The 24,706-nt window shown below is 29.5% G+C and overlaps 1 protein-coding gene across 1 annotated transcript in view; it reads left to right on the top strand.

The window, feature by feature from the left end:
* Nucleotides 1-24,706, top strand: part of LOC149062050 (tektin-1-like) — a 44,034-nt gene that overhangs the window by 12,971 nt on the left and 6,357 nt on the right. Inside the window, exons 5-7 of the mRNA XM_089217365.1 lie at nt 19-3,203; nt 3,281-3,553; nt 8,999-9,221. Of these exons, the coding sequence (XP_089073491.1) occupies nt 2,833-3,203; nt 3,281-3,553; nt 8,999-9,221 (867 nt within the window). The 5' untranslated portion in view covers nt 19-2,832. The remainder of the gene's footprint in view (nt 1-18; nt 3,204-3,280; nt 3,554-8,998; nt 9,222-24,706) is intronic.

Below are 24,706 nucleotides of genomic sequence, written 5' to 3'. Positions count from 1 at the left end.
TTTTATTTTATATTTCAGGTATTAGAATTGCCTCATCTACCAGCTGAAAGGGGTAATCCCGCATGACCTAATTTTTGTATGGTGGATGGTTTTCAAAAGATTGTAGAGTACACCTTACAATTTCCTGACATCAGTGAGGTTATGAGTCGTTTCCTGGGTGACTATATTCACGATCATTGGTTTTTGCAAATTGGTTCAAGGCGCTTAAGCGTTTTTGGTCAAGATCACCGGACTAACAATTACTTGGAATCATTCCATTCAACACTGCTCACTAATTGGACGCCACCCTAATATTTGGGATTTTGGATATTGGAGTATTCAGTTTCTCTAGCTCTATCAATTAATTTTTTTCCAGACATAAGCAATCGTTTTTTAATCACGGAATTTTTTATGACATGATTCAAAATGAATAGAAGGTTTTCCATTACTTCTGTTAGGATTACACCTGATAGGGAAGTAGTAAGCAAAGTTTTTATTTAACAGAAAGGCTTATTATATTAATTAATTTACACTTTTTGGCGCTTATGTCTAAATCTAAATTTCTGTTTTGTATAGTAAAAAATAATCGTTTCAATAAATGAGTAAGAGTAATCGATAGAGAATGACGTTGCTTATTATACTATGTTACGTTGGGATTTGTCCCGGCGCAGATCCAATCGTACCGGAGACCCCAGCCTGCAGACGATGCCGCTCTTAGCCTACTGTACATATTGTTCCGATTTTGGACCGAGTCCTACCCTCCGTAAGAAAGGTATATGAGCATGTGCTCGTCACCCTTCAGACGGAGGCACCGGCCCGCGGCCTTTTCCTTGCGGTCAGGTTGGCATGTCTAAGTGACTTGGAATAGCCAGTCGCCTCTGCGGTCCGTAGCAGTGACGTGGTGACAGGGCCGGATTGGTATATATTAGCCCATCGAGATTTTCACTTCTAAGCGGCCCATTTACATGTTCACTGTCCCAAAATTTGGGTCTCTATTATTTTTTAATGGTTTATTACGCCTAAAATCGTTACGAACTTATTTACTTATCCTAACATGTATTTGTTTTCACCCACACTCTGACACTATCGGCCCTAACTTTAAGCGGCCCATCGAGATTTTCTCGTAGCTCGCCTAACCAATCCGGCCCTGCGTGGTGAGGGGGTTTTCCAAGGGCCTTGGCTCCAGTTGGTTATTAGATGGGTTAGTATACTATTTTTTTTTTTTTAATAAATATAAGATTACCCTCTACATTTGAATTTTGTGTAAATATTAATTTTAAGTGGGTGGGTAAGTTGCTATTTTGTATTTGGCCCCTGCTCAAAAAGTAATTCACCACGCCACTGGTCCGTAGGGTTTTTACACCCCCCAAGCAGCAGAGATTTTTCACCAGCTACCAGTTTCAGGTGCTTGTTTCTGAGTACTCTGAATTGGTCGATATCCGATACCTTGTAGTCCTTGGTGTGCCTAAATATAAATAAAATATTATAATATTTAAATGCCATATAAAAAATTCTATTTTTCTAACACCAATTACTCGTGTCGAAATAATAAAATATAAAAAAAATGATTAAAAACCATTATATATTCGTTGAATATAAAATTACTAAATTTATACTTAAGAATACTGCTGATAGTTTATCCCTTCCACTAATAACATTATTTAATTTATCCATGTCTTCTGGTATATATCCAACTTATTTAAAAAAATGCATTTCATGTAAATGTTGTTCATATAAATAATCAAGGAGGTTCACTATTGTGTAATAACTATAGACCAATATCCTTATTCTTAAACTTGTCAAAAATCTTTGAAAAATATATTAAAAATAGAATTACATAATTTCTAAACAAAAACACATTCTTCTTTAATAAATAATTTGGGATTCTAAAGAGAAAATCTATAAACAAAGCTTACTTTTTCCTTAATAAATATGTACATGAACATCTTGATCTGAATAATAAAGTAATAGGTAGGGGAACTCGGGGCAAGATGAGTATATGAGGTAAGATGGGACAGCGTTATTCCTCCATAATTATAAATAGTAATATGTTCGAACCTCTTTGGATTATCTTATGAAGGCACATTAAATGATTTTTGATGATAATTTTATGATAACTCTTTAATATGGCATAATATCAGTCTTTTTCTATTTTCATCAAAAATTGACTAATATTAACAAAAATTTCTTTGTAATTTCAAAAGACAATGAATATATAAAAAATATTAATATAATATTATGAGTATAATTATGAACTTCACTATTTAAAATATTGATTTTTTTGTACACTGGTTCCTATTATGGTTTGGTATGCCTTGTCCCACATAATCGAAAAATGTTATTACCGGAAAATATATATATATTCTCAAGCGTGTTCGGATTACCGCGTCTTTCGGATTAGCCTGTGTTAGGATTATTGAGACCCTACTGTATGTGAATTATATTGTTAATACCCAATAAGAAATTTAATAAATATCCTTGAGGTTAAAATGTTGATAAACTCTGGTCTTATGACATGTTAAACAGGTAATTGGTAATATGTAATTTATTGCTTTTGGTGATAGATATGAAGTGTAATGTAGGTACTGAAACATTTTCATATGATTTTTATGGGTTTAAGAATTTTATATTAAATACAATTTAATTGTGATATTTGTAAAAAATAACTTTCCACCAAGATAAAACTTACAAGACATTAGAAAAACAAACATGAAATAACATTGTTATAACTATAGTAACTTTTATATAGTATCTTTTGTTGTTTATATACCAAAACGTTTCACAAATATTAAAAAGTGATATAAATTCAACTATTTTTTTTTTTTGTTACCACATTTGATTAAAATAATAAGTATGAACTGTAAAAATGATCATAAAGTTAAGAGTTCTGATTATCATACGCCTGCAGAATGGCGACATAAAGGTGAACTGGAAATTATGGCATCCGAAGAACAACAAGAGTTGGCCCAACGGTTGACACTCGAAGCTGACCGGCTAGTCGATCAAGCTAAAGACGCCGTGGCGAAAAATAAGCTAGAGATCGATCATCAATCCAAAGTGAAAGTCAAAGATATAGAGTACAAGTGCAGGGAGCTAGAAAAACAAAAATGCGGTGTAAATGAAGAGATTCGGTTGCTCTTAGGCTATCAGACCCGTATTGAAAATGCCAAGAAACAGCTAGTCGGTGACGCGCTCGACGCCATTGACCAGTGTCTTAAACTTAGGTGAACTTGCTAAAATAATGCAATATATAGTTACATCGCTCTCTTAAAGTATAATTTTATCCATCGTTTTTCTTTAGAAATTGTCGGCAGGGGATAGACTTAGTGTTCGACGACGTAGAGAAAGAACTGTTAAAAGAACGTGAGCTAATAAAGGTCGTAAACAGTCAACTCGTAGATTTGGTAGAAAAAGTTAAGGTGCAGATAAGGAAGTTGAGGGAGTTCGTTTACAACTTGACTCAGGATTTACACTGTAAAGAAAATACATTGAAAATCGAAGAGTACAACGAGAAGCTCAATGAAAACAGTATTGAGTTGTCGGTTTTGAACGACAAAAGCATAATCAAACCGGCGTGAGTATTATTCAGCTTTATTGATAACACTGTTATAAGAACCTAGGATTTCTATAATCAATCATTGTATCGCCATATTTTGTAACGTGATTAGTATTGTATTAGTGTTACTCTGACATTATATCGTTTTGTAGACTGTGAATAATTTAATGAACTTTGAATAGTAAAACATATGTAAAAGTGTTTATCTAGTTATAATCTTCAACAATTATATTGTTTAAGAGCAAATTTCATACAAATTTTCAATGCAACAAATTAAAAATAAATCATTTTTGATTGAAAAAAATATATATAAATGATATAAAATTGAACAAATCACTGTTTCATAACAAAATCTGTTTAAATAATAACAATTTTAAAAATTATAACTCATCATTCGAATACGAATAGAAGTAGTATATTCGTTACATACTCGTATATTTACCTCACATAACGAACAACTGACCTGTACTTGTATATTTTAGTTATAATATAAAAATATTTTTTCATAATTAACCTTTTTAATCGATTTTCTTATTGGACAAATATTACATCGAATTCGTTTATCATTTGTTGAAACATCTTGATTAGAACATTCTTTATTTTTTTGTGATATGCATCCAGTCATTTGTATTATTTGTTGCCGGAGGAGTAATGATAACATAGCTCTTCGAGACGTCTTACCATGTAAGGTTTATCGAGCTCGTTTCCCAAAGTTTTTAACTATTCTCGACGAGTTATCATTTTACCTGTATTTTCACTGTACATAATTTGTTTGTTTATCCCAGCAATATTCATCAATGAAAATAAACACCAATAAAATTACCAATTAGTTTACGCAACCACAATATGGTCAACAAGCGTTAGAATACTAAACTAAAATAAGCACTGTTAAAAAACCGCAGAGAAGAATCGCATATCCCTATAAAACAGTAACTATAGTTTGTTCAGTAAGAGAACGCGCAGCACATTGACCAAAATCGGTCCATTTTCGCGCATCCCCACGCTTATCCACGCTTATAAAAGTTTCCCCACTACGATGACCCACTGACAAACGGTGCACGACTGGTTCCATATGTTCTACGACGACGATACAATCAGGGCCGTGCCTAGGGGGGGTGCAACAGGGGTACCAAAAGCATTTTTATAATCTAAGTAATACTAAAATACTTAATATTAATTCATATTCTTTTTTCTCGTCGAACACACTATCTCGACATAATTAGCATTGCCTTAATTGTTTACCGGTTGACAAATATAGTGTTTTTATTTTTATTTATTTTTAGCGTTAGTATTTATTTTTTCCCCGAAATGACGACGTCGCTGATCGCGATATATATAATATATATATATATATATAATTATAATATATTATTATTATTGTTACTTAATAAAATTAATTTAATAACATAGACTGCGACATATAACAACGACTGGAACGAGTGGAACGAGTTGTACGATTTTATTTTGAACCCATGATATCTAGTGTTCAGACGTTGTGTTCACGTCATAGTGCATATCTTTCATAAGGAAAGTCAATTGAAGATCTTAATAAACACGCTGCTGATCTAGTTTTAAAATATAGTTCAGATCTGAATAGTGAATTACTGAATGAAATTGAATGTTTTAAGTATCAAGGAGAAGCAATAATACCTAATTTAAAAATTGCAACTTATTTAGACATATTAAATTGCATAAAACATATGAACTAAGCTCAGTGTATCCAAATTTAGTTATCGCTTACAGACTATCACTAACTTTTTCTGTAACTGTTGCATCTGGGGAAAGATCATTCAGTAAACTTAAACAAATCAAAACATATCTTCGTTTAAACATGACAAAGAAAGATTATCAAATCTTACTATACTGTCAAATTGTCAATAGAAAATAAAATGACACAGACTATCAATTCTGATGATGTTATTGAAAACTTCGCATCGGTCAAATCTCGAAAAATAAGTTTATGAAAATCAAGTCAAGTACTTATTATATTTTAAAAACTTAATTATTATAGTATTTTATTAAGACTATTTACTATAAATCCATTCAAAAGTTTAGTAATATTTTATTAAGAATTAATATAATATACATTTTTAATACTTATAACATGTTTTTACTATTTCATACTTATAAGTGATAATTATTACATTATATATACACATTTGGTGAATTTCGAAGTTCAAATAAAATGTACAATAATTATGAATACTATTACATTTGTCAATAATATTCAAAAAAAGCTCTCTCCCTGTTTAATTATCATCTATTCTTTAGAAGTGTTTGTACAATGTACATGTCGATAAAAATGTTTAATGTGAAAAATAAGGTAAATCTGACGATTCTATCTCCGGCTCTTCCCTAATGTTTTTATATGTATACAAATATTTGTTAGAGGGGGTGGGGCGCTAGAAATGATTCTTGGCACCGGGCGCTGATTTTGCTAGGCACGGCACTGGCTACAATGATAACTATTTGAACGATTCTTGTTGATGTGTAACTCCAGTAAAATTTATAATAATAATATTTTTTTGTTTCACCACCGCCTGTGATTAATTGAATTGAATTCGCAGTGGTACGGTGGTAATTAGTGTATGGTATGTCTTGTACTCTTGTATCGCTAGCCAAGTTGTTGATAACATACGATTTCTCAAGTGGTTCAATATTTCAGAATTCAACGACCCGTCGAGTATGATTCCTTTGGAATTAAACCACTCCAATATTACGGCTTTCCTCAAATTCGAATAAAGAAAGTTTTTGGTTTGGTACGGTACATTGTGACCATATCAGTTATAGAATAAGGATTAAGCCGAGGTAGAATTGATAACAATTGATACCACTCTTTGACATTGCTGCCATTCATTTCATCGTAAATTTCAAAACATAATAGCCCATCCGTGAGTAATCTTTTGTGTGAACCGCTTTGTAACACAATCAAACTTTCCACTTACCAGTTGGGTTTGTCGGTCTGATTGTAAGACCCTTGTTGGATGCATCTTGTTTAGACCATACGGATTTATCAATCCACACCTGGTCAACATAATCACCAGCGTTCAACCATGTCTCATGAAAATGGTATATCCTCCGACCTTCATTACGATACATACGGATATAGTATAAATATTTGGGGCGCCAAACAATCAAATCATCCCTCTGTCAAGATTAAATCCAACTTTTTTTTATCTTTTTTTCTTATCTTCATTTACTTCAAATAATATTTTGTTTATTGTAGTAAGTTCACGCCACAACCAAATTTAATGCACCTCTTGCCAAAGTCCATTTGCTTTCCAAAAAATCAAGCTTAATGATAAGCGATGTTTTTACTCGATTTGTGTTTGAAGAAGTCACGGTGTTCATTTTCCTGTTATTGAATCAATAACCTATACCAGATACCTGTTGCTTTTATCAGGTTGATATACAGATCATTATATGGCACATCTGGAGTCTTCATCAGAGTATATTTTGCATATTAATAATACATATATTTTTGACGACTCTCTACATACTCCAAAAATTGAACTCTCTTCTGAGAGTGTGTACGGAAGACCATAAAATGGTACAAAAATGTGTATTTTCATTTGATAGATAAGTCTCTGCTGAATTCATACTCAGCATACAAACAAGTAACAGGAAAGAATCCACCTCTAGCAGACTTCCAGTTGACACTTATAAGGTAAATTTATTATAGATAAGTACAAGTCCACTGTAAAGAGTCCAAAATTATTTAGTAAAAAAAATGATGATCTAATACAAGGTAAAAAAAAAACATTTTATATCTGAAGTTCCAACCACAGAACAAGGAAAATTTGCCAGGAGAAGATGTGTTGTATGCAGTACAAACAAAAAAAGAAAAGATACAAAATAATTTTGTAAGGAATGCGTAGTGGAACTATTTGCTGTACCATGCTATGAACTTTACCATACAAAAAAAAAAATAAAAAAAATAAATGTAACTTGTACTTTTTTTAGCATTTAATTTATTATTATATTTAATTATAAATGTATTTTGTCGTATTCCTAATTTGTATAATATTCCAATTATTATTTTGTTAAAAGAATAATAAATTACAGTAATATTTGAAAAATATGGTATTTATTGAGGTTATCGATTACCGTAAAACAATAATCGTTAAATTTTAGAAAACCCTGGCCTAAACATTTTAATTAGCTATTAACTTGATAGTTAATTGATGATTTTTTTTTTATGAAGTTATTTATTTGTTAGTATTAGAAAATAAAGTGAGGTAAACATAAAAATTTTAAAAAAAAACCTAGGCCTGTGGATGTGCCATTGCAAAATGTGTCTGAGCACATGATGACGAATATTTTAAATGGTATCCGTTTAGTAGGTATGTTACCAGACCGGTCACACAGACCGTGTGCTCAACCCATATTATAATTATTTTATAAAACTGCTATAACTAATTGGTGAAATAAAATCAAAATTCAAAATGCAATTATTAAGATAAGTACGAAGTCACTCATGATAGACACATAATCGCACATTAAACTCGATTTCACTTGGTAAGTCACATACTATACGAATACCTTTAAAATTTTGTGCTGATCTGTCATAATAAATCAATAAAAACATATAACTTACTTTCCCTTTTGGATTTTTTCTTATTGCATAAATAGTAGGTAAACACTTCATCTGGTTCAACAATGGTCATGATTTTGACTGGATAGGAAGGACAGATATGCCTCAGTTATTCGAATAACGAACCGACTAATTGTGAACCTATCGATTTCCGCTATTACTAAAAGGCTTGTTCTTAGGATTTAAATTTTGAAATTTAATTTTAATTTTACCCTTTACCATTAGAACGCCATTGATTATTGGTTTTGTTCATACCTAGGCATGATGCAGAATATATAGTGCAATATATCTGCAACTTAACAGTCTGGTGTTTGTTATGGGAAAAAAGCTTACTTAACGCCGTCAAATTAATATGTAAAATATACCTAAATATACTAAATATATTTGTACTGATATTTTTCAACTTTAAATTTATTATCATTATAAGCATTTCTGTAATTTCACTTTCAAAAAAAAAAAAAAAAAATAAAGAATAAAAAAACAAAAAAAAAAAATATATATATATTATATACTATCAAATGATAGGGTCACTAATGGGTGGCTGCTTTTCTCAAACGTACCATGTTCCTTCTATGTATAAATTAATGCAAAATGTTTATTTAATATTTATTTGTTGTAATCTCTATATATTTTTACTTGTATTATATTTACTTATTGTGCCCTACGTACAGATTGTAAATTTCTTATGAAAAAAAACTTAATTTTCAGCGAGAGTTTAAGGAGATATTTTAAATTTCTAATAAGTTTATACGTACCTACCTATCTAATAAACTAAATTTCTTCAGATGACACAGTCCACCCTCCCCTATGTATCGGTAAGCATTGATTGCATTATTATATTATAATTTACATAAATTATCTGTATACAGAGAGATTTCGTTCAGAAAATGGGATCAATTCACTACAAACATTATAATGGCGGCTAGTAAAGTGCTAATAGACGGTCGACCTATTCGTGCATATTTTGACAAGTGTTTATCTAAAATTATCAATGACTTGGTGTGTCAATCAGATGAAGTCGAACTAGCATTTAAATCACGGGTGCAAGAATATTTAGCAGTGATTGAGAAATTAAGCAAACAAAAAGACGAAGTATGTGTGCAATGTTAATAACATTGTTACAATGTATTGTTAAATTTATTCCAATTGAGCTTTATTGGGGGGGAGGTGGGTTGTTTTTTTAAAATTTTAATATAACTACGAAGGCGTTATCGGAGGTTAGAGGTTAGTTCAAAAGTAATATAGGTACCGGGTTGCATGAACGTTCACTAAACATTGAATTAACATAGCCACTTTATTTCTCTTACACAGTGTAGTATTATTACAAAAAAGCTGGCCGAAATTATTTTATGGATTTATAAAGCGGAAATAAAAAAAAAAAAAGTAATAGAATATAATTTATCATTTTTACAAAAACACGTTGATCATTTCTATGGTAAATCTTACACATCAATTAAGATCCATTTCATTGCTTTTTTTTACTATCTTCTTCGTTAAAATTTTTTGTTAGTTGTTTAGGATATAAAGTTTAAAAGTTTCACTTGGAAAGACTCGCTTTTTTTTTATCTAATACACTCAAAAGTCGATCTAAATTTAATAAAAGTGAGTAATTGGGTATCACTCTGATGTATAGTAAAGATGGAAAGTTGTTCACTATAATGGATGTGTTAAATTTGAGTGCAATATCAGGTATCATACGAAAAACGATTCTGAACAAAAATGATTTGTCGGTCTAGAACTCTAGGATATTTTATATTACCTATATTTAAAATATAATATATTTTTATATACTCACAAAATGTTTTCTATATCGACTCTGGATTTTATTTTACAGTAACTTAAAGACAGAATTGTGGAGAACCTTTTGTTGGATATTTTAACCTTAGGTATAAATTACAACAATTTTATGAATTTTAAACTCTATAATTCTATGAAGATGTTCGCAATTTTGACATATTTCGTAATCATTTGAACTTTAGATGCTCATAAATAAAAATTGAGACTATCAATTTCGATTTTTTTTTTTACTACGATAAATACTACTTATAATAATCCTTGTATTACATTTCAAAGATTTTTTGAATAGTCGAATTTTTTTTATAGGCGCTTAAAAAAAAACTTCGAAAATCGAAATTTCAATTGTATATAAATAGCTTACAAAAGTCAATATATTTTGAAAATGTTATTGTAAATAGATAACGCTAATCTACACATTTGGTGAAAATTTCATGTGGTTACAATAGTTTGTTTTTTAGTCATAGCAAAATAAAAAATCAATCTTATCGAAATCTGATTATGCGTAAAATTCCTGTTTTTTTCGTTACTCTTTTCTTTACTTCGTTCAGAATCCAAAAATCTCTTCAAAGAATCACTAATATAAGTCTTTCTATACTCCGCTTCTAGAGAGATCAGTACTACATTTAGGACGACCTATACTCGTCCGATTCCGCGCATCCTCTATACTCATCGGCCCACCGACAGCGTTTCAGTGACAGTCCAGTATGTTCCGGTAAAGATTGGCAACATTAACGACATTAACAGTGGTTTATAAAAAAACTGTATACAGACTGTAATGTTATAATGCTATAGTGACTAGCGAGAAGCCCTTTAAATCTAATATTTACATGGTAATTTTGTATTATTTTATTTGCGATTTGGTTATATTTAAAAAACGAATGCCAATGAATCCATCGATAGAAATGAATCTGACAAACATGTTATTTAAAATGAGAACTAGGAATTGTTATGTTCGTTCATTAAAAGCAATCTAAATAGAAAGGTAAGAATTTTTAATAAAATTATATTTTAGTTCCTGAGATTGACTTTACGCTTAAATTTTCAATTTTTTTTCCAATAACCGCAGATCGATTAAATTAAACATCAATATCAAAAAATTCCGGATTCAAAACCATCGAAAATACAAAAATTAAGTTAACTTCTAAAAGTTGTATTGTGGATACTCCGTTGGTGAAACATATATTGATGGAAAAGGTACAGGAAATTAAACCTCTTCACGACAAATATATGTCATTGATGAAGAAGCTTTAAAGTCTAATAAAATGGTATAGCGTCTTCTTTCTTAGCATTGTGAACTGAATCCAACAAAGTTGGCGTCATCAATTGTGAAAAACAATAACACGACTTTCAAAATTAACTATGTACGAAAATGACTGATTGATGGCATCAAAGTCGTAATACTAAAAATGTGGTAAAATTTTGTTAATCACACAGTCAATGAAAAGGATAAATTATGCAGCGTCGAAAACGATACTAATGAATTGTTTAATCAAGAAACATTGCATGTTATGCAAATTACAGGAAATACTTTTTCCGATTTCTCAGATTAATTTTTATATTTTGTGACTATTTTTTTTTTCAATTTCAAACGATTTGTATTGTAAATTTGTGACGTTTTTCTATGTATTAAAATTGTCTACACTATAACATAATATTTAAAATAATTTGTTATTTTCTACTTGTGGCATGTATGTGTTATACATTTTCTTCAATATATTAATGAAATACCTAGTGACGATGCCAGTATATTTGTCCCAACGCGCATCTGTTACAGCACTTGGTGGGGGAAATGAGAGCCTTTATTATCGCTATCAGTCATTTTGTATGCGCAAGGTACTGATCTCTCTTGGGCTGGAGTATAGAACATTTTCTTGAATAATTTTCTCTATATAACCTAAAATATTTATTTCTTGCTTCAATGGCTTCTTCAGAGAATTTATCAATAGGCTCTATAGCATGTTCTATGTCTATAACCCCGTGGATTAAATGTTTTTTAATATGGGTGATAATGTGTGCCGACTAAAAAATTCGCATAAAGTTTTGCCGTATATATGATATATGAGGTATGGCTATTTAATAACGGGATTTTTGTTTTAAAAATGATTATTTGTATAATCGCAATTCTTAAATGTGATCCCCTTCTATATTATACTCCCCACTCATTACTATACACTATTCCATGCGTGTTCTCCATTGTTCGAAGCAGTGTTGCAATTCTTCAGATGTCAAGTCTTAAGTAGGTCTGCCGCTTTAGTCTTCACCTCTTCCACGGATCAAAAGTGAGTCCCCTTCAACGCAGTGTTTATTTTTAGAAATAGATAAAGTCACATGGTGCTAAATCTAGCGAATATGGAGGATGCTTGAGTACTGAAATCCGTTTATTGGTTAAAAACTGCTTAGGTATTAGAAAAAGCATTGTGTGCAGGCGCATTGTCTTGATGCAGAATCCACGCATTGTCCTTCCACAAACCTGGCATTTTTTCCTAACTCTTTCTCTGACCTCAATAAGTTCCTCAATATAACATTTTTGATAAACTGTTTGGCCTTGAGGTACCCATTCGATCATAATTATGCCCTTTAAATAAAAAAAAAAGATAAGCATCTACTTCCATTTGGACTTGATCATTCGAGCTTTCTTGATTCTTGGCGAGATAGGAGTCTTCCAGTGCATTGATTGACTTTTTGTTTCTGGATCATACTGGAAAATCCAAGTTTCATCACACATGATGACATTTTCAATAAATTTGGTTGCTCATTTATAATTTGCAGGATATCAGATCAAATGTTTTTACGGTTGTCTTTCTGGTCTTGACTCAGATTTTTTGGTACCATTTTGGCATAGACTTTTATCATGTTTAAATTGTTGTGTAAAATTTGTCGAACTGTTTCCTTGTCTATATTTATCATACCTGCAATCATACGAATACTGAGACGATGGTGATTTCGGATAATTTTGTCAATTTTGTCGCTACTCATTAAATATTTTATGCCATTCTAAAACTCGAGTACGTCTCATCGTGTCCTTCCTGTACAACTCAGTTAACATCTTTAGACATTCTGTGGGTGATTTTTTTAATTTAACGAGGAATTTTAAATTATCACGCTGTTCGATTTTTAAATAAGTCATATTATTCCGGCAGTTTTGTACGATATTGTCCACTTTAAATAACGCCTGAATGTGAACTAATTAACTAAAGAGAGGTAAAACTGATATTATTTGATGTGTTGGCTTGTGCAGATAATAACTACGATATAATTACTCGCAAGAGAGTTGAATGCACTCTTATCGGAAGGAAATCCCGTTTTTAAATAGCTACACCTCGTACTCTTCAATCTTTTCCACTTTTATGCAGTGACCACTAGAAATTTCTTTTAATATAATTTTTCATTCTGTTTATCTATTTCAGTAATACTTGAAGATACATCTGGATTGGCAAAATATCTTCTAGATGTATTGCCATCGTTCATGTTACCAAATTCGGTCTAAGGGGAGTCAACTTGATGACCAATTTCTTCTTTAAATGTTGTATTTGTATCTCAGTTTGGTCTCTGTTATTATCGTCTTATTTTCGTTTTTTCTAGCTGGCCACTTTTTAATTGAGAGTTTGTACGATAAATTAAAAACATGTTCAAATAATCTAACTCTAGCATGGAAATTTGATTACCCACTTTTTAAAGAATCGTTGTTTATCTCCTTTTTACTTTTTAAATTATTTAATTAACACTCTCCAGATATGCCACACTTCATTATGGAAGATTTATTTGTCCCAGCATTACACACTATACACTTTTACATCAACCATATAAGGTAGTAATATATATATATATATATGTGTGTGTGTGTGTGTGTGTGTGTGTGTGTGTGTGTGTGCGTGTAATATGAATTAAAACCAAACTATCTAATATATATTCATACTTAAAGTAGTATATCTTTTATAGGTAATTTTGTCCTTAAAATCATATTTTGCATTAGATTTTCAGGTGACAAACCGATATTAGCTAAAAGAATATTTCTGTATTTTAGTAGAAAATCCTCTATTTCACTATTTGTTTCACCACTTTTTTTCATTATTTTCAATTTTTCATATATCATATTTTTCTTTTTATATTGCCAACATATTTCTCTACTAACTCATTACTGACTGGATTGTTTGGGCTTGAATTATCTATTTCAATTTCCAACTCTTTAGCAAATAATCTAAACATTCTAAACTGATGGCTATTAAACGACATATTATCAGCTATTAAGATACTAGATATACCCAATCTTGCAAATATTTTTTTACACTTTTTAATAATTTCTTTGCAGTTTTCCATTTTAGTTTGCTTACTTCTACCCTTCTTGAAAAATAGTCTACCATAATTAAATTATCTTTTGCACCCAATTATGCTATAAACACTCCTACTTTATCAAATGGTATTTTTGGTATTTCATGACTCATTAATTCCGTTTTCTTGTTACTTTTATTATATTTGTTACAAACTAGATATGTTAACACTAAATTAGCTATTTCTGATATAATAATAATAATAATAATATATTACCTTGCAAATATACATGCTGTTTAGCTAATTGTTTTGTTTTTTCTATTCCTTGATGACTTGTATTCTCCATAACATTTCACCTCTCAATACTTTGGGTATTACCGCCTTTTTATAAAAGTACACCAATCCATCTTCAATTGTCTATATCACTTTTATTTTATAGTAATGATTTATATCAGTCTCTTTTCATAGTTGATTTGACCGTCCATTTACTTAATATTCTATCAATCTTTTTAATATTGCATCGTTATTAGTCTCCAATCTCACTTAGTTTTTCTGTACTGTACTTTATTTCTGATACTTTTACTATGTGTATTAAATTTATCAACGACTCACCATCTTTTCCTTCTTTATAAATAATATTTCTTGTCAACAGGTTGCAATATACATATAACTTACAGGTAAATACTCTAATTCATAAGGTTTAATTTTATTCTTTTTAACCTGTTATTCTAAATTTTCACAATTTTTTTTTATTATTGAGACTAATGGTGGGTGGTCAGTTATATATTTTCATTTCATTGTGCCCATATATGTAATAGTGAAACTTTTTTACTGTTAAGGTTTGCTAGCAAATATTTTTCAATAATAGCATACACCTGCTCAGTTTCTGTTAACGACCTCGATACAAACCATACAGAGTTACTCTCTTGTAGCAAACAATATGCAATAGCATTTTTAGAAACATCACATTTTGTTTGAACTGGTAATAAACCAGTTACATTAAAATGTACTAGTAAAGAATTTTCACTAATTAAACTTTTAATTATATCTAATATTTGTTTGTGCCCTTTCGTCCAGTTCCACACTGAATCATTTTTAAATACATTTCTTATTGGCTTAATTATTTCTGATACATTTGGTATAAATCGTCTTAAATAATTTACAAAACCTACTTTGCTGTAACTATTTTTTATTACTAGGATTTTTTTAAACTTTTTTATCACTACAACTCTCGCTATCAAGACTCGTGCCTTTCTCATTGAACTTTAATCCTACAAATTTAACTTCTATTTACCTATATTATAATTTAGATATATTTAAATTTATATTATATTTTCTCACTCTATGTATTACCTTATTCATTAACTGTGCATGCTGTTCTATTGAATCTGTGGAAATTAGCATGCCATAGAAATAGATGATTACACCCTCTATATCCCCAAAGTATTTCTCATTTTATTTCCTAAAGAGTTTTGGTGTTACACTCAATCCAAATGCTAACGTTAAAAACTTAAAATTACCAAACAGTGTGCTAAATGTGCAGTACTTCCTTGATTTTTCACCATTACTATGATAGTATCCAAAAGCTTAAATCCAGCACATTATAATATTTTTTGTTAATTAACTTTGGAGTAATCTTTTCTTGGTAGTTTATAAAGTTTTAAATTAGTTAATTCGTAAATATCGCATTTTTCAACGCTCTATCTTAATCACACATTTATAGGCATTATTATAACAATTTATTTTTATTGAAACTACTAAATTATCTACTACTATTATCTTAATTTGTTTTTGATAGTGTTATAATGAATGTTAGATTATTAACCGGAGTAAATAAGATATGATACCTTCCTAAAATTGATTGTCAAACGTGATTCGGAACTCACGTGTAGCACATTATTTTCTTTACAGCAGTAAAAAACTATTCTGAAAAAACCGATATAATATTCATTTTTTGGAGAATATCATCAAAATGCACGTAACACAGTAGCACTTTATGCTGAACGATATCCAGAGAGATATCATCCACCACACAATTATTTTTTACTAATAGTTATAAATCTTTGAGAAAAGGAAGAACTTTCAGCTATTGCTAACCACCACCGCATTAGGAGACCAAGAGATCATGAAACTAATGAAAATGAAGAATTACAGATTTAAGCATACATTCTAATAAATCCTCGTTCTTCTGTTAGACATTTGGTTAGAGAAGTCGGCGTTTCTATGGGAAAAGCTATACAATTTTAAAAAAACACAAATTTCACGCATATCGAGCTAACATAATACAATATTTAACACCCGGTGATTCCGATAGAAGACTTACATTTATTGCATGTTTAATAGTTCAAATTCAAGAAGAACCACTATTTTTAAATAGTTAATAATAATAATAATCAATTGTTTGTTGTATCAATAAATCAATATTCACTGATAATGGTGTGATCAACAAACAATATAACCGCTGTTAGTCAGATCATAATTCTTATTGGACAAATGATTTACACTTTCAGCATGTGTGGGGAATGAATGTCTAGTGTGGGCTTTTATGTTGTAGAATACTAGGTCCTTACTTTTACGATGGAACTCTGACAAGTAAGAGATACCTAGACCAATCTGGTTCGGATTATCGAGACCCTATTATATTAATTACTAGAAAAATGAAGTTTTTTTTACAAGAATGTAGTTAAAGATCTTAATATTCTTATTATCTCTTTAAAATGTTTGATTTATAAAACAATTATGTTTCTTACACACTCAAATCATAGGTAACCATGATCAAATATTCAAATGTATATTAAAATATTCATTGTTTTCGCTATCAATTCCATCACGAATAGCATGTGTTTCAATTATACATTCTTTGTTTTCTTGTTGAGTATAAGGGTATTTGGCCAGTAATTTTTGTTTTTTTTTTTTGGATATTAATAACAGGGTCAATATGGAGAAAATTGTAATTAAATGTCCAGATTGTGAAGCAACATTTACATTCAAAAAGAATATGTATACTCTTTGCCGAAACATTCACAAAATTGGAGATTTAAGTGAAAAACCAAAAATGTCTCAATGTCATATTTGTGATAGTAAATTTGCAAATAAAAAGTGTTTATCTCAACACATGAAAACATTTCACCATAATTCTACAAATGGAAAATATACAAGAATAATATGTCCTTATGACAAATGCGAGGAAAACTTATTTACATCTCTTAAATTAAGAGAACACTTGTGTGTTAAACACAGCATTACAGTTGAGCTGGAAGAGATACTTTTGATAATTTCAAAGGTACATTATACTATTATAGTGACTCAATATGCGTCTCATGTTATGATAGAAACATGAAAGCAAAAAATAGAAAACGAAACAGTTTTAATGTACGTAGTAGATACTGGTGCAAAACAATTGTTTAATAGAGTTTTTAAACAATATTATTTTTGTCATCGCTTATTAAATTATCGAAAATCAAGAAATTATTTAAGATTATTGAAGTTAATGGGAAGCAATAAAATTGGTAAAACTTGTCCGTCAAAACTTGAAACAACAATATTAGAAACTAAAGGAGTTGCTTCAGTCCAAGTAAAATACTGGAAAACGCACTGTGGGCATGCTCAAGAGATTGGTCGATTGAAGTTTGATAAGAGAATAGAGCAGCGTTTCCCAAATAGTGGGTCACAACTCACTACCGGGCCATGAAAATTTAATACCGGGTCGCAGAATTTAATGAAATTCTCATATTAAATTTGTTATTTATCATTTTATTTGAAAATTAGAACTTTTTAGTAAAAATAAATTCATTTATACGAATAACTATTATTTACAACATAAATTATAATTATTGAGATAATTAACTATGTTTCATGAAAAACCCAAATAGTATAACATTCGCCGTATCTATAAATACATTATAATAGTAACAAATTAATGCGACAAACTTCGTTGGTTGTTGCGGCACTAACTCCTTATCTAAAAATGAATTACTGATATAATGATTGCTATTTTTTTTCTTAATAGTTGATTGCTAAAGCTTAATATTTATTTCACTTTGAACCTTGGTGTCTAATGACGCATGTCTACGATGTCTTTCGTAAATATACGATTATTTTAAAGTTAGATTTAATATAGTTTTTACAATAATGAATAGTTATTAAAATTGTATGAAATATTATATGTATAATCATATGCCTATCATAACGAATTATGCACGCGTACGTTTATTCGTATCGTAGCAATTGAAGACCTTGGGGCAATAACCAGACATGTCCTTTTTTTTATGCAGAAAACAAAAAAAAAAAACATTATAAATTCAAAAAAAAAATTTAGAATTTTAAAAAAAATAGTAGATTTAAGTTTTAGGGTACATACAACTTATGCACTTATAGATAATGCTTAACTTATAATAATAATTTAAAGAAGCAATAAAAACTTGTTTGGACATATCTTATTGTTGCACCGTAATGCAATATTGTTTGGACATATCTTATTGTTGCACTGTAATTTAATATTTTTTGGATAATATGTCTTGTTGTTGCACTGTAATGTTAAATATGGTTTGGATATACCTATCTTGTTGTTGCACCGTTATTAATTATCATACATTAATATTTATTATACCTAATAAGTCATAACATCATATTATTATACATTTTCTAATGATTTTTGTAAAATGTATAGTTTTACTTTTGATCACCATTTAAAAATAATACATAACACAATAAAAATACAGCAAAAGCCAAAAAGTTAGGTAGGTATATTATCTGGGATATTATGTAAATACAAAATAACAATCAAAGACTTTTTAAAATAATTTAGGGTATAATTAATAAACAAAATATAATAAACTGGGTCAGTCTTTTGACTTGATATAGTATCTAAATACAAAATAACATTCAATTTATAACTAATAAACAAAACAATATAGGCTATTATGCTTAGTTAGTCTTTTGACTAGGTATAGATGTGAATACAAAATAACAACAAAAAAACTTATTATAAGCCCATATTTATGAAATAGTATAAATGTATAATAATATACCTAGTAGGTATTATACTTAACAAACAAAATATTCAAATTTTATCTTACTGAGTCAGTCTTTTAATAAGGCCATAGTATGTGAATAAAAAATAAGAATCAAAAACTTAAAAAACTTATTTTAATAATATAGTATTATAATAAATTCAAAACAACAATAAAAAACTTATTATAAACTTTAATTTATAAAATAGTATAATAATATAGTATTATAATCAATAAAGAAAATATTTAAATTATATCACACAGAGTCAGTCTTTGATTAGGCATAGTATGTGAATAAAAAATAACAGTCAAAACTTATAAAAATGGTATAATAATATAGTATTATAAGTACTTAATAAACAAAATATTCAATATGTACTATACTGTGTCTGTCTTTTAACTAGGTTAATATTTTGAACATATTTTACAAAAAAAATCAACATGTATCAATTTACATTAAAACATTAACTAGGTTGAACTTTAATCTTCTTCAGAATCTATGAAATCATTGTCAGTTATTGATGTAAGTGCTATGTAATACCACATATATTGAGGATTTTCTTTGGCTGTTGAATGAACTGATACACTGGCATTTAACCCTTGTTTTGTATACCTACTCCATGAACCCATATGATAGAATAGAAAATTTTTCTTTGTTTCTATTAGTAACAATTTTTTTAAACAGTTGTTTGAAATGTTCTGCAAAATTTAATATCATATCTTGCTTTACATCGATTACTGAAAATGTTTTACAAGTGCTTTTAACAAGTTCTCTGTAAGTGTCAGGTAAAAATACATGTTAAAGCTTTCTCCTTCTTTTCTCTGTTAAACAAAATGCCCTATCACATGGAAGAAAACGATTGCCCGGTTCAGGATAGCGATGTATTATAGTTTTCAATCCAAACAAGTTTTCTGTTGTTACTTAAGTATATAAGTATTGTACCAGAGCATAGTTTTTATTTTGAGAACTACAGTTGTCAGTGAAAATGTAAACTGTGTCCACTAAATTATCCATTATCTCGGATAAATAATGGTGAAGAAAACTAATGACTTCATTTTGATCTTTCCTAGCAGTCGCTTCGTCATATAAAAAAAATATGTCATACCTGTTCTTCCTGAGCTAAAACATAGGTTGTAAACCCATAGCTTTTATAAAAAATCATCCCCACAAGGAACATGGGGTAATGGTAAATTTTGTTGGAAGTCAAAAGTGAGTAGGTACTTCTAATTTACTAGACTCTTCTTTTGCTTCTAATGTTTTTTGTTTGATATCCGAATAAAAAACCTCAGCTTTCATTAAATGAAGTTTTTTTTCAGTTTCAAAATTTGTTTTAGCTACTTCATCGACTGATGTTGTCATACAATTTTGCAAACGGTCACATGTCTGACATGTTTCAGAGCGAGGATACCCAAATGACAAGTTGTAGTTTGTTAAAAAGTGTTTATGATACAAATCATATGAAACAATTGGTTTTACTCCTTCAATTTTATCTTGAATACTTTTCCAAGTATCAGGTTCATATTTAAGCATATATAGCTCATACATTTTAGTTATATTTAAATCTGGTGTTATATATTTGACATTTTCATTTTTACTACGACTATAATGTGACTGTCGAGCAGGGAAGCTTTCAATATGTGATTCAATTTGAAACATGACTATATCAGATTTTTTTATTGCTACTATTATTATGTTTTCCGCGTTTATCTACAGGTGAAGGAACATTATTTTGCATTAATTTTACAATTCGTTCTACTCTACTTTTTCCAATTCCAAGTATTGAACAAAATGCTTTTTTGAACACACATTGTTCCACATTACCAATCCGAAATTTATAAAAGCAAGATATTTTTTTTGGTTTGCTATTTTTTCTGGCCCTATTTCTACTAATTGCTTGAAGTTTGATTAACCCAACTATGTATGTGTCTTGTTTATCTTTATGGCCAATTTTATTAAAATTTTCTAAAATCACATCTCTCTCTGAACTGTTCACTTTGGTAAAACATTTGCTTCTGCTTTTATAATCAGGACCTAGAGACCTGGGTATTACATGTTTACCACGTATACTAGTATGTTCATGCCCTAGTGCTCTACTATTTTTTTGAAATATTACGTTTCCAAGTTTCTTTTTTTTGTATTTTTTCTTACCTTTGGGCTAATGTACCTCATCTCCTTCTGTTGAATCATAAATCACTTGAACACTGCCGAAATTTTCACTGTCAATATTTTCATCAAAGTCAGTATCATATGCTAAAATATTATCCGTGGGTGATGATTGTTTGTTGAAGTAGTCATATTTTTCATACTCAAAATTATCTTCGAAATCCGACACTTCAATAGGAGAATTTAGATTTCCATAGTCTGGGTCATTAAAGAAATCATCTATACTGGAACCACTTATACTTGAAATACTCATTACATTTATTAAATTTAAATTCACTCTTATTAATTAATTAATAACATAAACATCAAATAACAATTAACAATAACAACAAAGAATGTTAATGACTTGTGACTACTGTTGTATAGTTTGTATACAATTTTTTTTTTTTTAATTACATTACTACAAGTAAATAATATGAATAATTTATTGATTTTCATTATCAAAGCGGTATCTATAATCATTAATTTATTGATAAACACGATGTTTTACAGTTCTACCAGTATTTGGAGCAACAACCAGACTTGTCCGGACATATCTTGTTGTTGCACAAAAAAAAAAACAACAAGACAAGTCTATTTATATTATAACTCCATATATAACAGTCGGACATATCCGATTGTTGCACCATTTGATTCAGATTTTTTTTCCTATTTTATTACGTGAAAATGTGATTTTGACCAAAACATGGACATGTCTCGTTGTTGCCCCAAGGTCTTCAATTTTAAAAACACTGGCGCACTATGATTACACACGGGTGCGTTTAAATCACGTATTTTTAATTTTAAATGAACATTATTAAATTTTTGCATTATGGACATTTGAAACTTCTTAAATGTATATTGGAAATGCATAGTATAATTATTTTAGCATTCGATCGTGACCAAACGCATTAAAATAAAACAAACTCGGATTCATCGCTTTCGGCCACGATCGTACACGCGTTTTATTTTCTCATGTAAGTATAAATATCTAAAATCTAAATACAGGAGGAATATCTTGGGAAATTATTTGCCACGATTTAACTTGACGGAACACATCAGCTACGTTTATTTATAATGGATTAGTGTTTAATAAAACCAAGTACTGGTCCATAAGAAACACCAACTAAGAGTTGAGTTATGTAATGCCAGGTACAAGTTCTAATATTAGTTCTAATAAACAGTCGTCCGATGCGTTCTTACGAAAAAAAATGGGGGTCTGGACTCAATTATTCAAAAAAATTGTTTTAATAATTATTATTGTTACCCTTAATTAATTAACAGTGTTTATTTGTTATTAATTTCATATTTTAGTTAATTGTGATTGTATTGCAGTTTGTCATTATTCATTTGATAAATTAAATCTGCAACATTTATTTAGTGAGTATATTTAAAAATTCTATAAATCAGAATTAATTCCATTACTAAGAATAAAACAGGGGTTAACATGCTTGAATCATGCTGTATAATACAATTTGTAACTTTATCAAAGAACAAATCTAATATTCATGTTGTATTTTTAATATTAGCTTATTTACCTAATTAATATTATTTATTTGTATTAAATATAAATATATACAGAAGCACACGCAGAATTTTTTTTTGTAATGGGTTGTGCTTATAGTTTCTATCACTCCATTTATATGCGCAACTAAATATATAAGTTATTATTATTATTCATTAAATTCATGTATAAAATGCATTGGTATTAAAAATTATTTCAGCTAAGTTGAATGAAGGTGTTACTTGGGAGCATATTTTGGATTTTATTCGTGAAGGTGAAATTATTGAGGATACCAATCAACGAATACTTCTTCTTGAACGTTAAGATTTATTTAATATATCTCGTAACTTCAACATTAATTTTAAGAAGACATAAAAATGATGCAATCAGTGTTGACCTATGGGCCAATGAACTGAAAAGTCAGCTTAAAGAAGATTTTCCTATCCTTTACTATAAAGCACAAGATAAATATGATAATATTTTAGAGAAAAAAAAATTTGCTTTGATTACAATAATAAAATTTCAACAAAACAAATACTGAAGTTTGGTCCCAATAAAATTTGTATCGATGGAACATATAGTACTAATGCTTATGACATTCAGCTATACATCATCATGACAGTGGATGAATAGGGAACAGGATGCTCTGTCGCATTTTGTTTTTCAAATAGAGTACATGAAACTATATTTACATTATTTTTAATCAAATTAAAACTAAGGTTGGCATCATAAAATCCAAAGTATTTATGTCAGATGATTCACCAGCATTTTAGAACGTTTGGGTTGTTGTCATGGGACCTGCTGATCAAAGACTCTTATGTACTTGGCATGTTGATAGAAATTGGAGAGATAATTTGAATAAGATTAGTGGAGGATCTGGAAAAAAAATCGTTCATTTACAAAAACTTGAGAGTGTTGTAACAAATGATATCTATTGATGAGTTTAAAATTTCTCTAGATCAATTTATAAATGATTTATTAGAAGACAAAGATACTAAAGCCTTTGGATCATATTTTGTACAACATTACTCTAAACGATCAGAAGTCTGGGCATATTGTTATCATTTGAGACTCGGCATTAACATAAACATGTACTTAGAATCGTACTATAAGGTTTTGAAACATATTTACTTGGATAGTAAAAAATGTAAGCGTATCGATAAAAAAATTAATGCACTGATGAAGTTAGCTCGTGACAGTATGTTTAAAAGACTCATCAAGGTAGCAAAAAATACATCAAATTCTAAAAGAAGAAAAATTCACGAAAGCCATAAAAGCAGTGAGTCGATTTGATGAGAGAAAATTCAGATCCTTAGGTTAACAATCATGGATAGTAAATTCGTTAACAAATCCCTCTGAAAAATATTGTGTTACCAGAGCTGATAAAACATGCAATGAATCCTGATTGAAATGTTCAGTATGTAATATTTGGATACATACATTTACATGTGAATGTATAGACAATGTAATTAAACTAAATATTTGTAAACACATACATGCCTATGCACAATCATTAAACAAACTACCCAATGACAGCAGTAATAGATTTTATTTGGAAGATACAATTATTGGAGAACAAGAAAAATTGATAGAGATGATTTCTCAGCCTTCAATGAAATGTACAACACTTAGTACACCTGGAATAAGTCGAAAAATTACTAACAAAGTATAGATTATCTGTAGCCTATGTGCTACAAGCAAAGTTAATGAGGAGGAAGACATGTTGCTTAATAAAAAATTGGATGATATTATAAATATATTAAACAAAACAAAAAAACTCCATCTTAATACTGTTGAAAATGTTAATATCCGAAAAAAAAATTACTGGTCAAATGAGTTTATACTCTACAAG

The sequence above is a fragment of the Diuraphis noxia genome, unplaced genomic scaffold (assembly GCF_037042655.1).
Source record: "Diuraphis noxia isolate RWA-SAM2 unplaced genomic scaffold, SU_Dnox_SAM2 contig0001, whole genome shotgun sequence".
NCBI classification, from domain to species: domain Eukaryota; kingdom Metazoa; phylum Arthropoda; class Insecta; order Hemiptera; family Aphididae; genus Diuraphis; species Diuraphis noxia.
The sequence above is the reverse complement of the archived record's forward strand: the minus strand, read 5'-3'. Positions and strand labels throughout refer to the sequence as shown.